A 26,266-nucleotide genomic window follows, 5' to 3' on the forward strand; every position below is an offset into this window, starting at 1 on the left:
AATTTTTAAAATTCATGTTAAATTTTCTCTATTTAAAAGTTCTGCTGCAGTCCTCTCTTTACACTGCGGGTTTCTTTCCTTTTTCTTACTCCTTTGAGGTTGATATTTGACGCTCTAGTTGGTGGCATGAACTCGGGAGAATGGAGCCTAAAAATGAGGTGGACTGAAGTCTCACACAATAGCCAGCTCTATTCAGGGCATCAGACAGATTATACTCTGAGGGTTAAGCAAGGTCGCATGAGCCAAGTTCCCATGGGTTCAATCTGTATACCACCACAAGGACAAGGCGTGCTCATTTGAGTTTAGGCTGGACATAGCCATGAAGACAATCTGTGCTTGGAAACATCTGATGTGTAATGAGAAGTGAACCCTCTCCTCATGCTACACCTGGGAGGGGCAGGAAAGCACATTCCACGAACTGTCCTGTGCGTTGGAGGGCAGAGACCATGGGACTCTTGTCCTGTATTCTTGGAATTTCCTCCCGAGCAATCAGAATTCCCCTCACACAGCACAATTCGTGGACTTTATTCTGATGGTCCATGGTCTCCCTTTTTTCTTCCCATGGCATCTCCCCTCTGGGAAAGTTACAAACTGTACCCCCCACCCCCAATCTTTGGCCTGTGTGCTTGCTCACCCAGCTCAGTGCAAACCAGACTATACAGTTCTAGCTGGAATTTCACAGCTCCGCCTCTCAGGACGGAAGTGTCTCTTCTCTTCTAATCTGCTCCTCCTTCCTCATTTCTGAATTTACTGAGTGAAATTACTTCAAGAGTGTTGCCAGTTGCCTATACAGATTCAAGGCATTTTCTTAAATCTATCTTTTTTTCTTCCTATACTTGTCCTCTGACTGATGGGACACGATTGGCTCACTTTTAACTACTCTGCTTTCTCATTTCTCTTGCTGACTCTTTGGCGCAGCCTTTGTGTTTCACTTGACTCCCTGCGATGGCCCCTAATGGTCCTAATTTCATTGCAGCTTTACATTATCGATCAAGCTTCCATGCGGATGTCAGCTTAGTCTAATAAACGAGAATCTGTAGGATCTGACAGCCCAGCTGAGAATAATGGAGAGCTTCCCTTCACATCTGAGATTAAGTTCAAGCTGCCTCCGTCACTGTGTAGAGGACAATGGATTCTTGCCTGCGTCTCAAGTCTTGCTTTCTTCGTTCTGTCTCCTCTCCACCTCTTGGGTTTGGCGCTTTGATAGCCTTGAGTGTGTCATTAGCTCTCTCGATCTCAATGCCTTTCCCACCTCGTGTTCTCTAAATCTTCCACCATCAGCTAAAGTGCCTTATGTTTTGAGTTTCAACGATTGTCATTCTCCTATAACTTTTCCTGATTTGCAGCATGCTCTCCTTGTTTTGTTGTTAATTATAGCATATTTCTGCACAGCAGCGAGAGTCCCGTCTTCTTTGGCTCTCGTTCTCAGTGCTCTTAGTGTTCACAGCACATAGTGATTGGATCTATTGTGCCAGGACTGACTTTGACTCCAAAGTCAAGTCAGTCTGCCCTGGGCTTCTGACATTGCCTCCAGCACAGTTGCCCTGCTCGGGTTAGTCAGTGTGCTGGTTGGTGACATGTAGTAATATGGGTGGCGGGGCTGCGTCCCCAGCACCCCGGTTGCCTGGCTAGCTTATGCCCAAAATAACAACACACAATCTGTATTCATTTAATCACTGCTTGGCCCATTTCTATCTAGCCTCTTCTAGGCTAATTCTCACATATTAATTTAGCCCATTTCTAATCATCTGTGTAGCGCCCCTAGGTGCGCTTACCGGGAAGATTCTAGCCTATGTCCATCCTGGGTCAGAGCTTCATCACGTGCGTCTGCCTGGGAGCTGGGAGCATGGTGTCTCTCTGAGGCCTCTGCTCCCGAGAGGAGAGCTGTGGAGTCTGAGCTCACTTCCTCTTCCTCCCTGCGTTCTGTTCTGTTTACTCCTCCCACCTATCTTCTAACCAATGAGGGCCAAGCAGTTTCTTTTTATTTAACCAACGACCTTCCTCCATCAGTGACATATGATATGTATTATTATAATGCTAAAGTCTATGGTCAGGGAGAGACATGATGGGATTGTGGGCCGACTTTCTGTTGTGTTAATATTGTCTTTGCTGAACAAGGAAACTGAATCTAAAATATAGGTCCAATTGGTAATCTAGATGGTCACTTTTTTTCTAGCCTTGTGGTCATGCCAAAGTAACACATGTTTAGTGGAAGCTTTGCTTAGGATGTTGTTTGATCTTTTGCTGAGTTAGAACTTTGCAGTAGGAGGCCCTTTCTTCAGCAAGCTGCAGCCCCCGTCAGTTGCCTGATAAGAGAAGTAACAACTCCGTCTCTGAAGCTCGCTGTGGGGCAGAACTGGGAGGTGCATCAGACTTGAGGGACTAAACACATTTTTAATTAATGATTTTTCTAGTTTTCTTGAGATGCAGCTCCATTCTAGGTCCTTTAAGTCTTCAAATATGGAAATCCTGTTGTGTGACAGAACTTTTCTGGGAGACTTCAACATACACATCCGCTCTCCCCAGATCGGAACCCATGGCAGACCAAAGTTTGGATGTCACCAAAGTCCAATTTAGTGACAATGAGTTTTATTGGGGTTCCTTACAGGAATATGGGTGGGTGCAGCTTTACACATAGGCACAGAAATGACTCACAGACATATGGGTCACTGGAGCGCACCCCTGTAGTGAGAGCTCACAGAAGCTGGGAAATCGGGAGCAACCTGCAGAGCCGGCCTAATGGCAGCTCAGGAGGTTGGAAAGCACCCTTTCCAGTGATTCATTTGGTCTGTTTCTCCTCCAGGCAGCTAGGTCTGTTCTCAGAGGCGACTTCACAGCATCGCTTGTCTGAGAGTGACTCTCTTGGCCACTTTATTGCTTACTCTGAGAGTGAGGGGCCTAGTAAATTTGGTCAGTTTCAGGGACTTCCTGGAGCTATTTTGACTTTTTTTTCTTTCCTGTTAAGGAGCTTCTCTGAGGGACAGGATGTTTCAATCTCAGAGAAGACTGTCACACAGCAAATCCTCAGTATTTTTGCCTTATAAATTTATTTAAATATATGGAATATCAGTTTTGCTAATAGACATTCAATTTTTACACATTATCATCTGTTTTATTGTCTTTTGTCTCTTTAAATTTTAGGCATATTTTAATCACAATGTACATTTGATTTCTTTATTTAAAAATATGTACAAGAATTGTATTGGAAAGAAATTGGAATAGCATTGAGTGATAGACTCTTGGGTATATTTTTTCCATTTTTTAAAATGGAAATGCTTTTCATATTTAAGTAATGAACTTTTGCATGGTTATGGTTTAAAAATCTTCAAGGGAAGAAAGAAAAAAGAAATAAAGTGAAAATATGTTTACAAAAAGAATAATTTTATAGAGGCCAATTCCCCTTTTTGTTTTTAAAAAACAATTTCCATTTATTTAATTAACAAATTTTATTGACTAGTCATATTAACTGGAAGATTTAGAAGAGGACAAGCCCAACTCTGTTTCTTGGAGGAGAAGTAGTCAAGTAAAGGGAAGAGGTATGGGAGCATTATTTCCATTTTAAACGAAAGCAAAGATTGGTTGTTGAAAATGTAGAAACAAATGTCTCAGGAGGGGGGATCATCTTCTGGCAAACCGCAGACCTGGAGCAGTTTCCCTTTAATTAATTCTTCCATTAATTAAATGAAATGTAAAAATCAAGTATTATATATTATCTGACTATCTTTTTCTTATTTTGAATGTTCTACCATACATCCCAGACTAATACTGACCATGATATGTGGCCCAGACTGGCTGAATGTTCATGGTCCTTCTGTTTCAGTTTCTTAAGTGCTGGGAATACAGACATGCCTCCCTGCCCACTTCGGGATGTGATGTGAATGATGGCATCAAGGTAACCTTCTGTCTCCAGGCAGATGAGTTCCATTTGTTTAAATATTCTGTGTATCATATCCCTAGATAAACATTGCTACAACTTTGTTATGAATGGGTTTGTATCCATGAATTTTTTTTTTTTTTGGTTTTTCGAGACAGGGTTTCTCTGTGGTTTTGGAGCCTGTCCTGGAACTAGCTCTTGTACACCAGGCTGGTCTCGAACTCACAGAGATCCACCTGCCTCTGCCTCCCAAGTGCTGGGATTAAAGGCGTGCCCCACCACCGCCCGGCCCCATGAATTCTTTAAATGCAATTTTTACAGTTGCATTAGTACCCATGCAACTTCAGGAATATAAGGCAACTATTAGCAAAGAGAGTTTCTCCAGTCTTGTAAAGGACCTAAAGTAATATTAAGTTATATTTCAGGTCATTTCCTCTGCCAACAGAGGTTTCACAATTATGGGGTGGGGGTGGACTCTCAAATGAGCAAATGTAGTTTGTGTGTGTGGTTTTCTCCTGTTGCAGTTTGAGTGTATTGGGTTCCAGCACAGCTTATAACTTGTTTCAACCAGAAACATTCACTGTAAGCAATTCTGATTTAGTGGGTCCCCAAAGATGGCCTGAATCATCTTGGGCTGTGTGCTTAAAAGCCAGGATTGGAAACAGACTGGTTTTTCATAATTGTTTCACTTTTTCATGAGCATTCAGGGAGAAGGAGCAGTTCAGAGTTGTGCCCCGGCTTACTCCCTCTGCCACTCAGATGAGCCTGAGTGCTAACCCGGGGATACCCAGCTCATGAATGGGCTAAGATCCATTACCAAAGTCAGGAAATTAGACATTGTTTTTCAACAATGCCAGCCTTGAACACTCCTACTCTATCTAAATTTAGTTTGTTCTTTGAGTCTGTATGATTCCAGTGATGCCTGTGATTTGCTCAGTGCTTCTGCCGTGTGTGTGTGTGTGTGTGTGTGTGTGTGTGTGTGTGTGTGTACAGGGGTTGTTTCCCTACGTAGCCCTAGCTGGCCTGGAAGCTGCTATGTAGACCTGACTGGCCTTACACTTTGAGATTCTCTTGAAAATGTGCACTGCCTTCTATATTCTGCTTTCCAGCAATCCTTGTAGTAAGTGCTGACACACAGATTGCCTGTGCAGTTCGTGTCAGCACCCAATACTAGATAAAGTAGGCCAAGATCCTTGGGATAGATCTTGGTCAATGGTGTCCCTTCAGAGTTCCCAGGGGCATCTATTGAAGGACAAGACTGAGAAGGACTTGGCATGACTAGGTCCTGTGGTAAAGGACATTGGGGCATTTGAGAAGTGGCAGAAGAAAATCCAGGCTTTCAACAGGCCACTTAAAATCAGCAGGATGAGATACAGAGGGGAGTAGGAAGGCAGAGGGTAGGAAATTAAGTCTGATTGGCTGGTCTGCTGTCCTCTAGTATCCTTGAAGGTGGGTACCCAGGGTAGGAGAGTTTGCATTGTGAAGAGAAAAGTCTATGAAAAGGGGACAGGTCAGTTAAGTTGACATCAAATATTTAAAATTGTAAGAATTTACAGTTTTATGTCCACGGGCTGCTTTTCTCAGTTTTGATATGTGTGTGGACCACAATGCAAGCAGAGGCCACGGAGAATATAATCAGAGCTACATTCTGCAGCAGACCCACTTTGCCTTGCAATGTTTGGTTCATATAAGGGTCACCAAGCTCAGTCCCAAGTGTCTGATACAGGCAGTCACAGGTCTGTTCCACCCTCCTCAGGTAGTGTGGCAAGCTCTTTCTCACAGCACTAGGAGCTGGACAAAAGCCTAACCCTGTGCAACCTGACAGAGTGCGTTTCTTCTCAGAGCTTGCGCCATCTTCTCTTGTACTGCCTATGAGGATTTCCCGACTTTATTCCTGGTTCGATTACCTCCCAGGGATTTGGTGGACTTGATTTTCGATTGGCTTCCCACTTCTAATTTGGTGTTGGTTATCTGCCAAGCCTTGGATTCAGGGTCCCTATTCAGACTGATGGCTCTGGACCCTTGTCTTTGTGGGAGTAGGGATTCACAAATGGGAGTCATGATAGAGAGATCCAGCAATGCATCTCCACCACTTTCTTCTGCCCTGTAGACTACTTGTTCAAAAGTAATGGGTCATTTTAACTAAGACATTGTCAATCTATCTAAAAGCACAATTTTGATTGAATGTTATGTCTGTTATAATGATATGGTCTTCAAAAATAACTGAACCCATGTATATACACAATACGCTGACCTGATACCAACTTCCTCTCCCATCCAACTGCAAAAAAAAACTTTTCTTCCTTTCTCTTTTGATTTAACCAGTATCCACTGAGAGTTTGCAGCCTCTGGCACTGTGTTAAATATCGCTGTTCTGCTCACATAGTGTCCTGACATGCTCAGGGCTCTAGCAGGCTTCTGATCTTCAAGGGATAGCTGCCGGTGATCTACACTGTTAAAACTGTAGCTCTGCTCTTCCGCAGTTGACCACTGAGCAGAGAGAGGCCTGCTTGCCCCACATTGTTCTTTCTGTTCAAGAGATGGTCTATTTTTGATGCAAAAAGTGGGTCATTTGATAAAACTACTTCAACCAAACATGACTCCCGTGTCCATGAGGCATTAAAAGTGGATACCTTTGGATTTCAGAGAAATGTTTTTAGGCTGGACATGCACGTGAGCAATTTTGTATTAACGTGCAGCTGTTGAGATGTGAACTGAAAGATGGCGACAGCTAGGACAAACAGCTCTAATCAGAAAGGGGCTGGAAGTTGTATAGAAATGAAACACACAACAGAAAGCTTGTTATTAAGGTGTGGGGGTGACCTCATGGAAACTGACCTAAAAAATCACAAGTACTTTGGAAATCTGTAGGTTGAACTATAAAATATGGAAATATGGTGAACAAACATTGGCTGAAAGCATCATTAAGAAGTGAGTTTTGTGCTTAATGAGATGTTTGTGTGTGTGTGTGTGTGTATGTGTGAAGTGTGTTTGTGCAAGTGTATACATTTATAACCACATGCAAGAGTGTGCGTACATACACACATGGACTCAGGAGAGTGCATAGGTGTGTGTGTGTGGGTGTGTGCATGCGCGCACATTTTCCCATGTGCATGTGTGTATAGCTGTGAGTACTCACATGTGCATATCTTTGTATGTTGGGAAAATATGAGGAAATATTATAAGATTTTTGAGTTTAATTTTTAAATTATGGGTCAATGAGATGATGCAGAGAGTAGGGGTGCTTGCCATTAAGTCAATGACCTGAGTTCAATCCCTGGAGCCCACATGGTGGATAAAGATTACCGACTCCTTTAAGTTGTTCCTAACCTTCACACATGTGTTTGGTATATGCACACAACGCATGTACACACACACAAACATCTCTCTCTCTATATATATGTCTACGTAAACATATATGTACAAGTATATATGTACATGCATATACACACAAAATAAAATAAGTAATTGCCAAAAGTTCATAATTTCAAATTGGGATTTTGGCGATTCAAAGATTTTATTAGCTGTTTATGGTGGTTGTGTTTTTGGAATATAAATACAAATATATTTTTAAATGTAAGTTGGTAATATGGATTCAATGATTGTTTTTATAAGTCAGCTGACAGCACACTGTTAGTCAATGCTGAGTCTAGGAGCTGGTCTAACAGGGTTGGCAGATGCAGCTGATGTCTTCAGTCAGCTGACTTGAAGTAATGGTAAAGGAGACTCCACATTATGGGGTGGACTCTTGCAGTCAGCTCAAGGATCTTGGAAATGAAAGCTAACGATTTCTAGAGAAAGAAGTAACAATCCCTGAATGTTCCAATACCAGCCCCCACCTGTTCAAACCTCTTAATCTGATCTGCAGAGTGTGTGGACTTATCACCCCACAAACATATAAACCAACTATTTGAAATAAGTCTATATTTATAATGTACTTGTGTACCCAGAATTTGTTTGTCTACCTATCTATCATCTGTCTGTCTGTCTGTCTGTCTATCTATCTCTCTATCTTTCATCTATCTATATATCTGGCATCTATCCATCATTTACTGCTCTATCTCTATGATTTACATTTTTCACTTATATTCATCTATCATCAATTTTCCATGTAGTTACTTATTATCTGACTTTTTATCATCTATCACCATTATCATATTTTATGCTATCTATCTATCATCTATCTATCTATCTATCTATCTATCTATCTATCTATCTATCTATCCCCTTTCTATCCCCTTTAATTACTTGCTGTTTCTTAGTTGCTGAAGTGCCTCTATTGATACCATCCCCTAAATGGAAAGTATTTTAAATATATGAAGTAGGTGCCACCCATGTGGTGTTAGCGTGAAACCTGCGAGTCACCTCATATCTTATTCTTCAGCGCCCATAGATGCTTCTTGCTGTTGGACATCTGCTTCCTTCTACTTCAAGCACTTCTGCTGTCCTATGAGGTTTTCCCTGCTCTCTGTTCCCTTCACCTTGGAAGATTTAGTTGCCTTTCATGGCAGCCTCTCTCCTCACACAGGGCATTTCCCCTTAGGGCTTGTGGGTTTCTTTGCAAGTCTTTCATTTGCTGTACGGTAATGACTGTCTCATTCATCTTGGTATTCCCATCACCTTGCACAGTCCATAGAATATAGATGGTATTCAATCAATACAGTTGAAAGAATGAATAAGCAGGTGGCCCTCTCCTTCAAGGATAAGCAGCTGCTTTTATGTTAAGTTGCAGATGACTTGGAGGCATCCTCAGTGCCTAGTCCTTCAGGGCTGGTGATGTTTCTAAGCTGCTTGTACCTGCACTGCCTGAAGAAAATCCCAGATAGACCTTTCCATTGCTAGCAAAATCTGATGCTATCAATTTTTTTGTGGGATATCGTGTCTGCCACGCAGACTTAAGCTGATTGTGCAGAAATCTCTGGTATCGCATGTGGGGGGCATGGATGCTTCACAGAATCAGATTTGAGATTTGACATGTTCTAACCTATCAGACTAATGGTTTGAAGTTCTACCTGCCTTCCCCAGTGAAGAGCTCAGTATCCCTTTGGATATTTAACCACTGAATTAACTCTAAACTTGATGCCTTGCTCCAGGTCAAGATTATGAAGTTTGTGGTTTTCAGATAAGATCCAAAGTGAGCACTGTACCATATAATCATTATCCCTTCCCTGTGCATCTTTCTATAGCTACCCACTGTTGGTTCTTAGACCTCAAGGGAGTTGAATTGCACGAATTCTAATTGGTCTTAATAATAAAATCCTAGAGTTAGATATTAGGAAGTGAAAGCTGAGAGACCAGAGAAGCAGAGCAGTCAGCCATTAGAGAGACCTTTTACCTCTACTGAATCCTCAGCCAGAAAGGGCTATTCTGTCTCTATGAATCCTTAGACTGATGGCTGTCTCTATGAAACTTCAGACTGCTCTGTCTCTACAAAACTTCAGGCTTACTTGAGCTCCTGTCTCCTCCAGCCTTATATTCCTCTCTCCGCCCAGCCATATAACTTCTGTCTCCACCTCCCTAGTTCTGGGATTAAAGGCGTGAGATCCCAATTGCTAGAATCACCTTTGTGTCAGTTCTGTTTCTCTTTTAGACTGGATCATTTTTGTGTATCCCAGGGTGGCCTTGAACTCACAGAGATCTGTCTGCCCCTCTCTCCCTAGTTCTGGGATTAAAGGGGTTTACCACCACTGCCTGGTCTCTATGGCTATCAGTGTGGCTAGCTCCACACTCTGATCTTCAGGAAAGCTTTAATTGTTAGACCACAAACAAAAATAATCACTAAAGTGTGGACTTGTGTCTCCTAGAGTGCTTTGCGACTCAGTCCCTGCATTATCTATGGGGTGGTCCCAACCCCAGAATAGTTGAAGAGCTTCCATTAATCACGCTGAGTGCTGATACCAGCTTCTCCCCTAACCCCCTGAGCAGCCTGGCCATCTGGCTCGGCCAGAGTCTGGAGAAATCTCATCTTTCTGGGCCTTTTTCAGGTTCTTCTAATTGGCCTTGTTTTGCTTGTCTGATGACCTGTGTGCCAGGTGTCCTGAGAGCTTTATTGGAGCCTCACAGGCATCATCAGCCCCCTCCTCCAGTAACTCTCACACCCAGGAAAAATCACCACATCAAGTGGCTCTTCCTGGGTCTGACTGAGTCTCTGTTCCAATGTGACCATTTATGTCACTTGAAATAAAGGAAGCAGGGCAAAGTTTGTATGGTTCCTGCTATGGCTCCTGACCTCATCTCTGCTTGTGCACTGATCTTTGTAAAAGTGGCAGCCTCGTAGGCAGTGAAAAGTTATATTTCTATGAACAGATGCTAAGAGGTATGCCCAGTTAAATGGCACATCATGGAAGAAACTCAGGCAATCTGATTTGCCGATGTAGATGGTCCATAGGCTTTGAAGTTGGAGCTACATTACATAGGACCTTTCCCTGCATGCTGAGCTTCTAGCTTTGTCCATTATTGCTCTGTGTCATATCCTGCTCACCAGGTTGTGTCCCAGATTGTCTATTCCAAGGCAGAGTCTCCTTCCTCTGTGTCCTGGTGTGGGTGCCTTCAATCCAAGTTCAAAAATACTTTTCTTCCCCCCAAATTACTGTAGTGTTTTTAATAAAATGATTTTAATACCCACCACTTCTGGGGCTTCTCCTATGCTACCAGGTCTTATTACTGTGGCTTTCAGCTTTCTAAAAGGTAGAAAAACATTCCTACAGGAAAGCTCATGCAACATATATGCACAATATTTTTGTGGAAAGGGACTATCACGTTAAATTCTTACTCATATTGCCCGTGTTATCACCAATCACATTAAATGCATGAGCACCATGAGCATTGCAGAAGCCTCTGGCTGCCAGCACAGCTCTTTTCCCCGCAGAGCACCGCTGCCCTTCTTCTGGCGTTGCTTCATGGTTTGACGTCTTGCAGGACTTCTCTAACCTCACTGGGTTTTGCCTGTTCCCAAGCTTGTGCACATTTGCGATCCCACTGTGCATTTATTCCTTTTCTGTGTTTGGCTTTTGTTCTGTTTCTGAGATCTCCCAGGCTTCATGGCATAGCAATTTCTTCACTTTCACCGTTGAGTGGTCTGCATAATGGCGTAATTTGTGTATCTGTTCTGTTGATGGGCATTCTGGATGTTTCCAGTTGCAGGCTCTTATGAACAGCCACGCTGTCAACACTCCTTCACAAGTCCCCAAGTGCCCATGTGTACATCTGGGCCTAGGTTTTCAGTGTGGGGAAGTTTATAGCTATGGAATAAATTTTTTTGAGTGGTTGTGTGTCTGTTTTTTAATTTCTTTTTTGTACCAGTATACAGTTAGGTATATTTTAAATTATTTTCTAGAAATATATGGATATATTTTGTCAAAACTTCAACTTATTGCTATAAGATGTCTTAAAATGTGTATTTCCTTGATTTACTATCTGTGGGAAATGTGGCAATGCCCCTTTTTCATTCTAGTAATTAGTTATGATACCTGCTTTTGTGTTTTGATCCATTTTGTCAAAGTTCATAGAATTGTACGTATATAACACACATGTGCGTCATTGTGACAAAGTATCTGACAATGCATCTTCAAGGAGATGGGGTTTATCTGGGCTGGTAGTCTTAGGGTGTCAATCCATCACAGCGGGGAAGGCTTGAGGATGATGCAGTCGTTTTGTACATGGCTGCAGAACAGGTGGCAGTGGCTAGTCACATGACAGTGGAGCATGCACAGATATTGAGGCTGGGAATAAAGTGGAAGGTCTTCTGGCCTACTCCCATCAATTAGACCCGACCCTCCCAGCAGCTCCACAGATGCTCCATCATAGAGGTTTCCTTCATGGTTAATAAGTGTTCAGAATGTGAATTTGTTGGAAGAACATTCCAGATTCATTCCATAATGTTCTGCTCCTGACCTCTGTAGGTTTTGGTAATCTCCTAATGCAAAATCCGTTCATGTAACTTCAGGAGTCTTGAGTCTTCAGTTCTAACAGTTCTAACACTGTTCAAAATTTCAAAGTTTCTATGGAGACTTAAAGTGAACTCTTTCACCGCAAACGTCCATAAAATAAAAAAAGAAAGTAGCATGCTTCCATATCCAGTTCAGGGATGACTGAGTAGGCAAAGGGAAGATGGGAAAGGATGCTGTTGTTGACCAGCTGAAGGAAAGAACAAGATTCCCAGCACGAATGCACGCACGGCTCTGAGGGCAGCTAAGACTGGATCCCTACAGCCACCCCTGGGACATTTAAAACACCAAACCAAATAAATCTTTGGAGATTTCTGATTGCCAAGTCAGCAATTTTTCTTTTAGAAAGAATTTTAGTTTGCTATAGATCGCTCTGATACTGTGGTTTGGTACTATGCCCAAGTGTGTATTTTCTCAGGTCTAATTATCTTGTTGAACGCCTGTTGGCTGTGGCCCTCACCTACCACCCGACTCCCAGAGAGCTAGCTTCCCTTCCGCTCTCCACACACCCTTTTGCCCTTGTATTCCTGTGGATGTATAACCAAACTGAGCTTCACTGATTTTTATGGAGATCATAATTAGACAATGCTATGTAATTAATTTTACTCAGTAGATTATCATCTTAAAATGAGATGCTTAAATATGGTAATCATTTATTTCATATTGTGAAAGTTTTATGCGTAATATTCATGTCAACTTGGGTGCAATGGCTCATTGCTAGCTTTAGTCATAAATAACTGGATGTTTCTGCTGACAACCTAGGTTTTGTGAGTTATGCCTAAAACCTTAGATCGGAAGTTTCCTGTCCCGGCCACACTGTGTTAGAATGTGTCCTTCAGACATACCCTCCTGCAGTTTTTCACGCTGTTCTGCACTGATATTTCTTGAAGTCTAACTCAGTGATAACGTGCCAGATCTACATTTTAACTAGAACATGGTCTTAATTTCGATGAGCTGTCTGAATTTTAGAGAGAGGTTTTGGGAGACCATTAAGTATTTTGCATCATGCAGAGAATATATATATTGTGTATGACGTGACATAATAAATGTGAGTGTTCATCACTGCCTTGCTGTGTTAATCAACATGTTAAACTCTGAAAAGAAGAGGAATAGGGACTCTGAATGACAAGGAACTAGTGGGGATGAGAATAGCAATGTTGTTAAGTTCATATTGAGAAGGCAGAGAAGGGGAGGCATACAGCAGGAGAACTGCTATTGTAAATACCTTGGATTTGAAGTTTTTGTAGGAAGTAGTGACACAGATTCATCTGTCAGCATATTTTTTTTCTCATTTTATTGTACATGTGGAGAAATTGCAGTTTCTGCTAAAGTTGATTATGCTTCTCTACTTCTTATCTAGTTTGGCCTTTTAACACTACTTCATTGACACATTCACTGAAATGGAATTTATTTAATGCCCTACTTTGAGTAGCATCAATATTATAGAAAAATCTCCTTCATGATAATCATGACCATCTAATGTGTGTGGAAAGAAGCATAGTTAGGCCGAGTGAGTTAATTAATGACGCTCTGGCTTAGCTTGCAAGTCACTGCTACAGCGAGAGAAGTAGCCGTTTATCACACACATTCATTTGAATACTTCCAAACACAGTGAGTCTTATTAAACGTAGAATTGCTTGGTTCACTGGTAGTTAAGACAGGCTCATTTTAGAATCCAACTAGAGCACAAATTTTGATGCTTAAAAAAATATAATCAGAAAGACGCACCAAACCTCAGTCCTGTAACTTAATCTAAGGTTGTGTCACCTCTCCCCTGGAGAACGTCTCAGATCTGTTGAGTGTGAACAGCAAAGCATTGGCACCGTCCAGCTGGAGGGCAGTGAAGCAGATTTTCTTTCTTTCACTCAAGAGCGTTAAATAAATGGCTACATGACTTTTATATTGTATATATCAGCAAACTGATGTGTTAAACAATGTATTAAGGGGAATGAGAGATGACTTAGTGGTTCAGAGCACTTGCTCTTACAGAAGACTCAGATTTATTTCCCAGGACCCATGAGGCAACTCACAACCTCCTGTAACTCTAGTTCCTTGGCATCCTGCTCCCTCCTCTGGCCTCCATGGACATTGGAAGTGTATGTGCCACACAAATATACATGCAGACATTCATCATACAAATAAGATAAAAATAGAAATCTTTCAAAAACAAATTATGATTGATATCATCTCATTTAAAGGATGTTTTTAAAAACTGTAATTTTAGTAGGCTTATGATACTTTACCTTTTTATTCTTAGCCAATTAAAATGCAGATACATAAAAAGATAAGGGTATCCTCTTCATTTCGATTTGACTATGCTTTGGTTGCTTTTATATTTTTAAATTAGTAGTCATGAGACAATGATATTTTACTCTTCATAATTACATGACTCATAATTTATCATTGATGCTATCTTTTACTTTTACCTCATATTATCATAAGTCTTTGGTTTCACCTTCAATGCTTTCATATAACGTCCAGTTTTCTCTCTGTTGTCAGGTTATGTAAGTAATTAATTTTCTTTCTTTAATCAGTAAATAGCTATAGCATTTCTAAAGCATACTGTGTACTGGATGAAGTAGTTCGCCTGCCTAGGTGAATGATGCATGTCCTTCATCTTTGCAGGACTGGTCTCATGGGAAAGTGGAGCCATGTGAGAAAACAATTCAAATGTTTATGGAAAGCTGTGCAACATAATGATCTATTCTAGCTACTACGACAAAACCAGGAGTGGGTAAATTTTGGAGGCAGTGGCAAGGACGCCTTAGTGTGCAGGCTGAGTTATTAACCTCAGCGGGAAGGTAGACAATGACACTCCAGATACAGAGAACACTGGGGTAGTGACAATAAGGGCATCCATGGGATGGTAGGAAGTGGGTGGATTGATTTGCTGGTGAGATTGTAAAATGAAAAATGATTGAAAACAAGAAGGTAGTGTGTGACGGGTCTTTTTCTCCACACTTTACCCGATGATAGTTTGAACTGTTTTATAATTTGAGAAAAATGAGAACAGGCTTAGAGGTTTGACTTTTTAAAATTAAATTCATCTCTAAAAATTCACAAACACACAACACATACATGAGACACTTATAACTCTCAGTTTTCTCTTGTGTCAAGTTATTTAAATAATATGAACGTGTTTGTGTGTGAATAAATATATAAACACAACTTTCTGAGTCCATTTAGTGTTGCACGTATATAAGTTTTTAGGACTGACAACTCCATACTGGACATAACTCCACCAGTTAGTGGACTTCACTAGACAGGACTAAGTCCCCCTCTTTCCCCCAGTTGTTTAATCTGTAGCTCCTCATCTAGGGGTAGAGGTCCCATGAGGTTTCCTCCATCCGCATTACCATGCCAACTGGTGTCATTGTTCAGGCTCTGTAGTGTTGAGATTTCGTGGGGACACCTTCCCTGACATGGGTAGAAGACGCGCACTCTTGCAGCCGATGTCCTGGCTAACTGGATCTGATAATCTTTCTGCCTCCTCTTGCACTATGTTTCCTGAGCTTGAAGTGTAGACCCTGTGTTGTGTCAGCTGAGGCAGGGGACAACCCCTGGTCATTTGTTCTCTGTGTTTTGACCAGTTGTGGCTTTCTCTAATGGTTTCCATCTGCTGTAAAAGGAAATTTCATTGATGAAAGGTGAATGCTACACTCATCTGCAGGTACGAGGACAAGTACTTAGAGCCCAGGAATTATATTGGCTTAAGAGACCCGCAGTGGAAGGTTCTCCTCTGCGATATTTAACCTCTCTAATCCTGGGTAGTCAGCTAAGGATACAGGAGTAGGCATGCTCCTTCCTGTTGAGTGGACCTGAAGTCCAATTAGACAGCTGCTGACTACCTTTGCAATTTTTGCTTATAATGAACTTCTTGTCTCAGGAACATATTCTTTTTAACCTGTAATATTAAATAAAATTCAGAGTGGGAAAATTTTATTCCATACTGTAATGCTTTAAGCTTACTAAATATTTTCACATACAATCATGCATTAATTCTTTTTATATCATATTTTTATTCATTTTATTGAGCTATACATCTTTCTCTGTTCCCCTCCCATGCATTAATTATTTATCATTTTACTAAGATGTTTAAATTGTCCCATCATGGGAACTGGTAGTGGATAGGATGTTAGTAAATCAAAATGGGCATGCATGTGTGAATTCACTTCTTAAAAGTTTTTAATTATGTATTAATTATACTGATGGATAAAGTTCAGCATGATATTAATGCATATATGCACACATATATAATTTATATAAATCTCACACTCTTTTAATAAAAATGCATGATTTTATCAATGTTGAATTTTTTTTCCAGATATTGAGGGCAGGAGGAGGGTTGCTGAGTCAATAGCTTTCCAGTCCTACTGTTAGGTACTCGGGACAAGCAGCCTATACTGAGAAAAGATGTATTTTTAAACTTACAGTTGTGTGTGTTTTAGTATATGACATTTAGAAACTTATATCAAGTAAACTATCTTGGCAGACATATTTAATGGAGTCAAGCCTCTCAGCTCATAGCCCGTTGTCCTCCTCAAAGGCATACCCTTAGTGATGTCATGACATCCCAGTAGGTACTACCTTGTAAAGGTCCCACCATCCCAGGGTTGCTGTGGGCTGGAGACCGAGCCTTCAACCCAAGGACTTTTGCTGACAGCACATATCCACACCACAGCAATTTCAAAACTGGTTTCTAGGTTCATGATTCCAGCTCCTCCACTGAGGCATATTTCTTCCCCAGAAGTGATCATAATGGCATGAAGAATCTATAAGTGAGACATATCCTAGGAAAATAGGAGGCTATTTAATTTCATATTATAAAAAATTATGAGCAGATATATAGAGGTGATGACAGATAGTTGAAGAGAATCGAGAGCCCTTCAGAAATAACTTTAGTGATTAATTGTACGCTGAGAGTCAAGGCAAGGAAGGGACTGATATTCTAATAGGGTGGCTATTTCTCACACAGATGGAGTTTGCTGAATAGGCTGAGGTTTGGCAAGGAATGGACAGAGAATTGATGTACTGTGTGGGTTTGGTCAAATAAATTTAGGGTTGGTTTGGTCAATAGGTGTATAGGTATATGTGTGTTGTCTATATAGACATCAGAGGGAAAAGAAGGCTAATGTCAGGGAATTTGAAATGGCAGGCTATCAGTGAGCCTTGTTAGGATTAGGTACACTCTCAGTCATTCATGGGTTCTCTAAACAACTGTCTGCACTATCTATGACATGACTATAAATATTTTCCCATAGCTTCATAGCCGTGGTCTGGCCAGAAAGTTTTGATATGTGTGTTGAGCTTCACCAAAATCTTTTAATAGTCAAAACTGAGATGTTTTGAGCAACAGTACTAAAGTGTGATTATTTGGATAATGATTGACTAAGTGACTGAAAACAGTTAATCATATTATTATGGAAATACAGAAATTTAGAAGAGGCTTATACAATGATATATGCTTACTTCCTGGCAATGTGTGTTGATAAATTTTTACTTCAATGAGTTAAGAATACTTAAAGCTTTTAAAAAAGTATTGCTTTGTTTGACATAGAGTTTTGCTAGCGTAAGTCAACTCCTTACTCGTGATTTACTTGTGTATCGAGCCCCCAGTCTTGTTTATATTGCCCCAGAATGACTGGGAGAAACAGCTGTGACATTCTGAATCCAGCTGGCCACAGATGGATCTGCTGTGGGGCATGAATCCATAGTAAGCTGGTGATATATGTTTATAGCCTCTTGTTAAACTTTCAGAGACCCAACCCTAAATCACGTGGCACTGACTATACCCATTTGGTATAAATAATGGGTGTATGTGATTGGAACTTTTAATATTGGTGATCAGGACTCTCATCTGGAAGGCCAATTCAGCTTACTGTACTTTTACTGAATGTTTGGCTCAGCTTGGAGTCTGTTCAGTGCAGTCATAGGGCACCTAAGATTTTGGATATGATATAGTCCTAGTTGTTTTTGTTGCTGAGCTGTTAGGACAACTACTCACCTTTCCACGATGCTGTGTATTGTAGTCTCCACCTATTTGTAATAGGTTCCCCTGGCTTAATGTTTGAAAGATATTAAAGTTAGATTCTAAGAAATTAATTTAGAAATTTTAACCAGAAAGCAGATGAGTATGCAAGATTCTGTAGATCTATTAATAGTGGAAATATCAGCCAAAGTCCACATGGTGTAAGGCTGACATAATCAACCTTAGCACCAAACAAAACTAAAATTATAAATGCATTCTAACAATATAAACTAATTCTGATCCACCGAGTATGTGAAATTTCACACTTCAGTTTTTTTTACAGTGGTCTTCCATCTGGTTAAAATTATTGAAAGGAAAAAAATTAAAGAATTATCTATCTTTCCTTCAGAACCCAACAAGGAAACATGGATAAATGTTAATTGATATGAACGCGAATGAAGTAGTTGTTGAATGATTTTATGTCATGGCTACACATGTGTAATGTATTTTTCAGAAGCAATGAAAATAATAATAATCATAGATCTTCATATGTCATTTCATATGTCCCCTTTACATCTTTTGGCTCTTTCATAAACTGTGCTACTTTGTATTATTATAGCAGGCAGTGCCAACGGAATGCATATAGCCACAGGGAAGTACAGTTGCTATACCTCCTCTTATATATGACTCAGGGGAGTTGGGGCGGTCATCCGGCAGTGAAAGGGCTACAAATACAGTTTGGAAAAAAACAAGCACACCCAGTAAGTCAAGGTTTCTTTCTATTCTTAAGATTTATTCATTTATTATGAATACTGCATGAATACCTGTATTCCAGAAGAGGGTATCAGGTCTCATTATGGATGGTTGTGAGCCACAATGTGGTTTTGGGAACTGAACTCAGGACCTCTGGAAGAGCAGCCAGTGCTGTTAACTACTGAGCCGTCTCTCCAACTCCAAGTCAAGGTTTCTAACATCTTCCTCTGTTTATAATGTTTCCATAGTTGAATACCATTTTGTTTTTTTCTGAGGATTAATAACCTACCCATGGCATATGAATATGGATATTCCATGCATATAAGTTAAGCAAGTGTTAACGGATCAGTTGCTCTATGAAGGCAGCCTTGTAGATGCTTGGTGACTGGCAGTGAACAAAAACCTTGCCCTACTGGAGCTTGTTATGTTTAAATATGATTTCAATCTGGGTTTTCAGTGATATAATCATATTTCTTGTTATCTTTTCATTTTTTAATAACCAGCAAATATCATGTATAAAATGTATACAGGCTCTAGCTTATATTTACTTTTTCAGAAGAGGCTCATTCCTTTTTCTGTTGGAAGAGTAGATTTAAAAAAAACGTAATCCTGTAATAAAAGGACATGGGGAAGGCTGATTTTCACTTTCATCAAGGATACTCCCTCTCTCTTTTGTTCTTCAGGGCTTTATACTTTCTTAGCTCATACTCTGTAATAAGATGTAATCCATACTAGTCTTCTTAGCATAGACTATGACAATATTTTTGACTTTACTTAGTCTGTGTCAAGTCCCCAAAGACATTCAGAATGCGACAAATGACTTGTGCTGTGTCCTATTCTGAGTTCGTCCTTCCTCACCAGAATTGTAGCTCTGTAAGTTTCTAATAATTTTACTGCAGACCCCTGAGGATATTCTGTGACCAGGCAAAGCCTGCTTTTTATTTCCTTACCTACAGAATAAGCAAGTATTTCCAGGGATGCTACACCCAATAATTTCTCAGCTTTCTCCAATGTGATGCACCAATTTCTTTAGTCTACATTGTTTAATTAATTCTGATATATTGAAGGAGATTTTAGAGGGTTTAATTCTTTTAATTATAATTTATTTATTTATTTTTTATTTTTCAAGATCGGGTTTCTTTGTGTACCCCTAAATGTCCTAGAACTGACTCTGTAGACCAGGCTGGTCTTGAACTTGGAGAGTAACTTGTGTCTGCCTCCTGAGTGCTGAGATTAAAGGTGTGAGGCACCACTTCCTGCCTTAAAAACTTTTTAAACTTATATTTATTTTAGTTTTTCTTGGCTGGATCATTGATCTGTTGCAAGTATATTCAGGCCACCCACTGAAACAAAATATGATGCATTCTCTTGCATGTGCGCGCGTGCGTGTGCTCGCGCGCACATACACACACACACACACACACACACACACACACACACACACACACTGCACCCTGAAATTTATATTGTGCCCTAATGATTTTAACTCATTGGTATAATTGGAAGGGTGTAAGGTGCTGTTGGGCATATTCATCAAAACTGTGTCATTGATTTGGACAGTTCCAAAGATGCTCTACTCCTTAGAGCATGGATTTCACTTCCCTAGAGCTATTCAGTGATGGTGGTGCTGAACTGGGTAGCAGCAAGCTGTACAACTTCACTTGGGAGCTTTTAGCTTGAAGTACTCATGTTGGTGCATCTAGAACAGCGGGTGTCCAGTGCATGATGTGAGCTCTGAGTAGTGGCTAATGCTACTGTTGGTTTCTTACTCTGATTCATCTTCCAAGACTTTACCTCTTTGTTGTTTACTAAAGTGCAAAGTAGATTTTCTTCATGTTTTTTTATCTTCAGTAATACTTGCAGGAGAAGTTATAGCCTAATGGTTAAGAGTCTATATAGCAGAGGCAGACATGTTTAAATTCTACCTCTATTGATTTGTGAAGTGCTTACCTGGAACAAGTTGTAGAACTCTTGATGTTGATTCAATGTGTGTAAAATGCAAATAGTAAAGCATGTTACTGTAAGTAGATGAAAGTTGATGGATGTATGTTACTTAAACTACAACACTGTGAACATGGATGCTCTTGTAGTTATACTTTTTCTAATATGAAAATTCAATAAAAAACTACAAGTATTGCATGAAAACTCAACATATTTCTAGACTTTCCCACAAAGTTGAATGAAAATTGTAGAAAATTCTATTTTGAGTATGAGATTTTGTTCTTTTAGAAATTATTTAGATAACTTTTTTAAAGTAATGGCATCAAAACTATTGAAAATAACTCCAGGAAATTAAATAACCAAATTAAAGATGGTTTCCAATTTATCAATTTCAAAAATCTACTCTAAAATTTTCAGTAGATGAACAACAAACATGCTAGTATCTACCAAGACTAATCCAAGGAGAAGAGGTTTTTACCAATACTGTAGATTTTATGACATCATCAATTTAGGAAAAAATAAAATTGAAATTAAAATAATCAATATGAAAATCTTAAGGGTTAAGAAAAATGGGAGAGAGAAATTTGATTCTCAGCAATTATCCATTTGCCCATGTGATACTGATTGTCCCAGTTTCCCTAGAGACATGAGAAAATAATAATTACTAAAAATTTTAACATGAGAAAATAGAAAAGGAAAGTGTTTCTTTCAAGACAACATGGTATTGTACCAATGACTGTTTCTCCTTTGTTGTAAAGAATATAAATTTATGTTATTACAAGCAAATAAGAACTAGCTATATAAAACTAAAGTGATGCATTACACAGTCTGGCTTTTGTTGTTTCAGTAGTAATTGAAATCATATATATTTAAATCAGATTTTACATTAGTTCAGTGTACAGATGTCTTTCTTAAAACCTGACAGCATTCTGAACATTATCCCACTGAGGCCCTGCCCAACACCTTTCCAAAGAGGCTAACTTGGCAGAACACCGCTTTCCTCTCAAGCTCTCTTTCAGGAATTGTCCCAGATCCGCTCACACTTGAGTGAGTGTGAGATGAGGTCTTTGCTGAGTATTTCTGCTCAAATGTTCCAAAGCTGATGTTAGTCTTGCAGCTCGAAGATGAATACCACATGCCAATGGCGAAGTTCCCAGTTAGTATCTAATCAAGACCGACCCCAAACACTGTTCAAACTCTTTATTGCCTTTGCAAATGTATAAACGAGTGTGGGTGTGGTGAGGTGATTGGGAGCTGGTTGAAAGGGGGAATAAAGTGTGTGGCTGCAGTGGGAGGCATTGACTGGACCGCTGTCTGACTGGGCAGTGCCTTGTGTTTGTTTCCACAGAGCATACATCATCACGGACTATATGGGCATTCGCAATGAAAGTTTCATGAAACTAGCTGCTGTAGGGACCTGGATGGGGGACTTTGTCACAGCCTGGATGGTAAGAAAATTTCAAATTTCTTCACTTTGAACAAACATTGAGTGGAAGGCATGTGCCTCCTGTTGAAAAAATGTTATGGGAAAAAAACCTGATAAATGTTTTAAGATCACACACATATAAAATTAGTGTTGAAAACTAATCATTTTTTTGTATAGATTTGATTTTTAAGCACAAATTTGTCTATAGATTATATTCAATATCTGTAGTCCTCAGAAAACAACCAAATGCAATCATAATATTGATGATGAATCTCCTCTAGGAGATTATATGTGTGCGTGTATCTGTGTTTGTGCATGTATATACACACATGCATATCTGAGAATACAAACGTATATATGCTTCTTACTGAAAAAGTCCTCCCTGTGAAATTCTAAATTATCTTTTGGAGACCGTTGTTTTGCCACACAGTTGTCAGATAATGTTTGCTTCTGAAACATTTGTCTCAGAAGACCATCTGAAACCTTCTTTAGGTGCTCTCTAAATTTGTTTTCCCCATCGAACCACTAACTTACTGGGAACTAAGAGTTCTGATGACTCTATTTTTAAAATTTAACTTTGTCTTTTGAGAAATTCATACAGCACTCTAAATAGCATCAGGTCTGTTGTCTTCTCCCCTCTCTGAGTCGTCCCATACCTCCGCCCATTTTCTCCTCTTGAATTCATGACTTCTAGATTTATTATCATTGCATGTACATATATACGCAACCTACCATTGCCTGTATATACATGGATATAGGGCTGACCACTTCGGCTCTTGGGCACATTATGAGAGACTCGACAATATTCCTGAAAATCTCATCTAAGGCTATCTTTTGACTTTCACCTTTCACTTGCAAGTGTGCACACACGCCATCAGACATGCCCATCCCTACCCAATAGACTTACATGCAAACTCAAATCCATGTAAAAATGATATACTTTTAATGATTGAAAATAGTGATCTTAATAGGATATTCATATATTCCAGGCTACATCATATCAAGATTTTTCATTTCCATTAGGAAAATCTATTCAGAAGGAGGTACATACGTTGGAAAATAATATACTTGAAATTTGGGACAATAGCTTTTGAGGAAATTCTATATTAATTGTCATTGTGATTTTTACCTTGAATCTGTTAAATGAAATAGAAGTGAGAACTGGATAACAGTTTCAGAAAGGAAGACTCTATGACCTTGACACTCATGCTTTGACTTTGGAGAAATAAAATACACTGCACAGAGGCCCCATTTGTACATTTCTCAAATGGATTTAATAGTTTCTGGTCTTTTGCCCTAGGTAGAACTTAACATATTGAAGTATGTGTCAGATGTAAGAACTTCACTGTTTTTCTTGCATTGCTTGCCTGGGTCTGGTCCATTGAGTAACTGTAAGGTCAGGTCACTGAGCCAAGCCTCATGCTGTTTGGACTTCCTGGCCCCTAGTGCATCCTACCATATCCCAGGCCTGGGTGCAGATTGTTTGGAGTTGCCCTCACAGTATCAATGCTGAGGTAAGCAGGTAGTGTGGCCCACCATTTCCTGGTTTTGTTCTTGACAGAGTCAAGAGAGAAGCATACAGGATAAGAGACTTAGGAAAATCGTTCTGCAGACTGGAAGCTCATGTCAGCATTTGATATGAAGTCATTTGCTGTCTTCATTGTAGCTTCATTGTCTATGCCCTGTTTCTACCCAGCTCCAAACGTTTCCTCAGTGTGTCGCTTGTATTCCCTCCAGAGCTCTGCCTTTGTGCTTTTCAATTTGAAAAATGAAGCCCACTTGCTTAGGCTCCTTCAAAGGAGTGTGTAGGGTGTAGCTCGGACCATTAACCCTTCTGAATGTATTTCTCATGCTGTGCATCTGACTTTTTGCATGGTTAAGGGGAACACAAAGAATCTTGTGTAGCCTGTGGTCCCATCTTTTTCTCAAGCTCCAACTCAGTCTCACAGGTTAATGTCTGCTCCTTTCATGCTTCCTGTGTCTACCTGCTAACCCAGCTCTTTCCTCTTCCATAGATTGCTGCTTTATTAGAAAGCCGGAAAAGGATTGAGGATGAAGAAACGTGTGTTTTAGGCTTAACCGCCTAGTGTAGACTTGAATCCCATGGGTCATCTCTCTTTTCCTTTCAGCAAACTGGGGCAGAGCCCAAGGTCTCTTTTTGCTTATGCTCTGTGAAACGTTGACCTTTCCCCACTAGACTCGGGTAGAAATGGCAAAGTAAATGCAAGCTCCTGCTTTGCAAACACAGCCACACAGGGAGAATTCCCAGAACACAGTTTCTATTCCCACTCCTATTCATTGGCTAGGCAGTAACTTTCCAATAAATATTTATATGCCTACATGTGTGTGCATTGATAACGCTTTAAAAGTAATATTTTTCCTCATGAGAGGAGTCTCAGGTAGCTTTGACCTTCGTGTGTATAGAATCCTCAATATGGAATGAATATCAATGATGAAGGTGACCTTTGGGGAAAAGCAAGCGACTTTTTACATTAATAATCATAGATTAACTCTTAATGCATTTCTGCAACAAAGGAGTTTTCTTTTCTGGAAATAATTCTGAACTTTTCCATGGTTTATAAAGGCTATCAGGATTGATTTGATCCAAAGACAAGAGTTATCTCAAACATTGTGTGAAATATCACTGTTTCTCATATGACAGAGTGTCCAGTGTTGTCCTGGCTTTGCAGTAGGTCTTCCATGTAGGACAAATGTGTAAAAAGTCCAGTTAAGCCCTCCGTTTTCTTGTTGTCTGTTAAATAGTTTTTCATTTTAAATAAAAGAAATTCATGAAGCAATGAGGTTTATAATCCAGCACTGGGTTGCATTGTTGCCATTTGGAGGAACAAAGAAGAATTGTGTCCCGAAGACCCGTGTGCAAACCAAAACACTGCCTATGTTGAGCTGCAGTTTCCTTGTGTCCACTGCTCTGTGCCATTCAGTGATCCAGCTCAGGACTCCAGCTTCTCCATGCCCTGTTCAGCCTCCGCTGAGGTTGAAGGTGGTCAGGCTGCTGTGGAGATCTTCATGCGGCTATTGCCTTTCACTTCCTAGCAGAGGGAAGAGGCTCCTGCTGTTTATCTTCAGCTAACCATTTCCTCTCCCAACCTTTGCTACCTCCTCCCTGCTTTGCTTTTTGCTTCTAGCAGTAAATAGCATGACCCATGGCAGTGAGAGGGCTGGAGGCTCCTGTGAAGTAAGGAGGGAGGCGCAAAAGAGGTGACAATGAGCCATGCCTGGTGGAGACAGTTGTGTTAGCAGGGCATGAAAGCAGCCTTTCTTCTGAGAGCCACCTGCTGTGCACATCCCTCTGAGGATGTGGCCTGGAGGTGCGGCTCTCTGGGTTGTTTGTGGGTACTCTCGCTTTAAAATTTTATTCTTCTCTCATATATTACATTCTGGCTCCTTTCCCTTCCCTCAAGTCCTTTGAGTCCCTCCCCACCAGCTCCCCTTTCCGCCATATCCACTTCTCCATTTCCCTTCAGAAAAGAGCAGGCCTCCCAGGGATAGCAATGTAACCTGGCCTGAAATGTTACAATAAGACTGGGCATTTATTTTCACGTGACCACAAAGGAAAGATTCTTCCCTGGGTTAGTAAGATGCAGTCTCTGCATTTGGACTAGGCCAAGAAACAAAAGTGCAAAAGTGTTAAATTTCCTTCATGACTTTTGTTTCAGCTTGAGCAAGAATAGATTTTAGGGGGCTAAAAGGTGGTTTTATTCCTTTATTATCATTTGAGAATTTCATACATGCATACAATATGTTTTGAACACCTCCTCCTTCCCCTGAATTCCTCCTCTATGCTCCCAGCCCTTTCCCCAGCTTCACATACTGTATTATTTAAAGCAAAAGAAAAAAACTCCCCTAAAACTCTATGGAGCTCAGTTAGCATCCCCAAGGAAACTGACTCTCTTGTCCCCGGCAGCCACCCATTGCAATAGCTCCTAGACTCAGGAGGGGCTTCACCACTCCCTCCCCATGCATGTTAGGATTCAGGTGACTTGATCCTATGTAGGCCTTTGCTTGCAGTCCCAGCCATTGCGGATTCGTGTGTGCGGTGGTGCTGTCATGTGTGGCTAATTCTGTTTTGCTTCAGGCATCCACTACCTTTGAGTCTCTTAATCTTCCTGTGCCCTTTCCCACTGTGATCCCTGAGCCTTTCCGGGTAGCGGAGTATGACATAGATGTCCTCTGTAGAGCTGAGCACTCTACAGTCCCTTTTTCTCTGCACATCACCTGTGTGGGTCTCTGTGTCACTCACCATCTCCTGTGGAAAGAAGCTTCTCTGCTGAGGCTGGGAGATGCAATGTTCTTGGCGTATAAAGATAAGAACTTAGGGGACAGTTTAATCCTATATT

General features: G+C 40.4%; 1 protein-coding gene across 2 annotated transcripts in view; it reads left to right on the forward strand.

Moving 5' to 3' along the window:
• Positions 1 to 26,266, forward strand: part of Tmem117 (transmembrane protein 117) — a 425,555-nt gene that overhangs the window by 207,733 nt on the left and 191,556 nt on the right. For both annotated transcript variants that reach the window (XM_041642710.1, XM_041642711.1), the window contains one exon: positions 21,831 to 21,930. In XM_041642710.1, the coding sequence (XP_041498644.1) occupies positions 21,831 to 21,930 (100 nt within the window). The remainder of the gene's footprint in view (positions 1 to 21,830; positions 21,931 to 26,266) is intronic.

Source organism: Microtus oregoni, unplaced genomic scaffold, assembly GCF_018167655.1.
Source record: "Microtus oregoni isolate MIOR12 unplaced genomic scaffold, Mior012 000077F_ref0000221, whole genome shotgun sequence".
NCBI classification, from domain to species: domain Eukaryota; kingdom Metazoa; phylum Chordata; class Mammalia; order Rodentia; family Cricetidae; genus Microtus; species Microtus oregoni.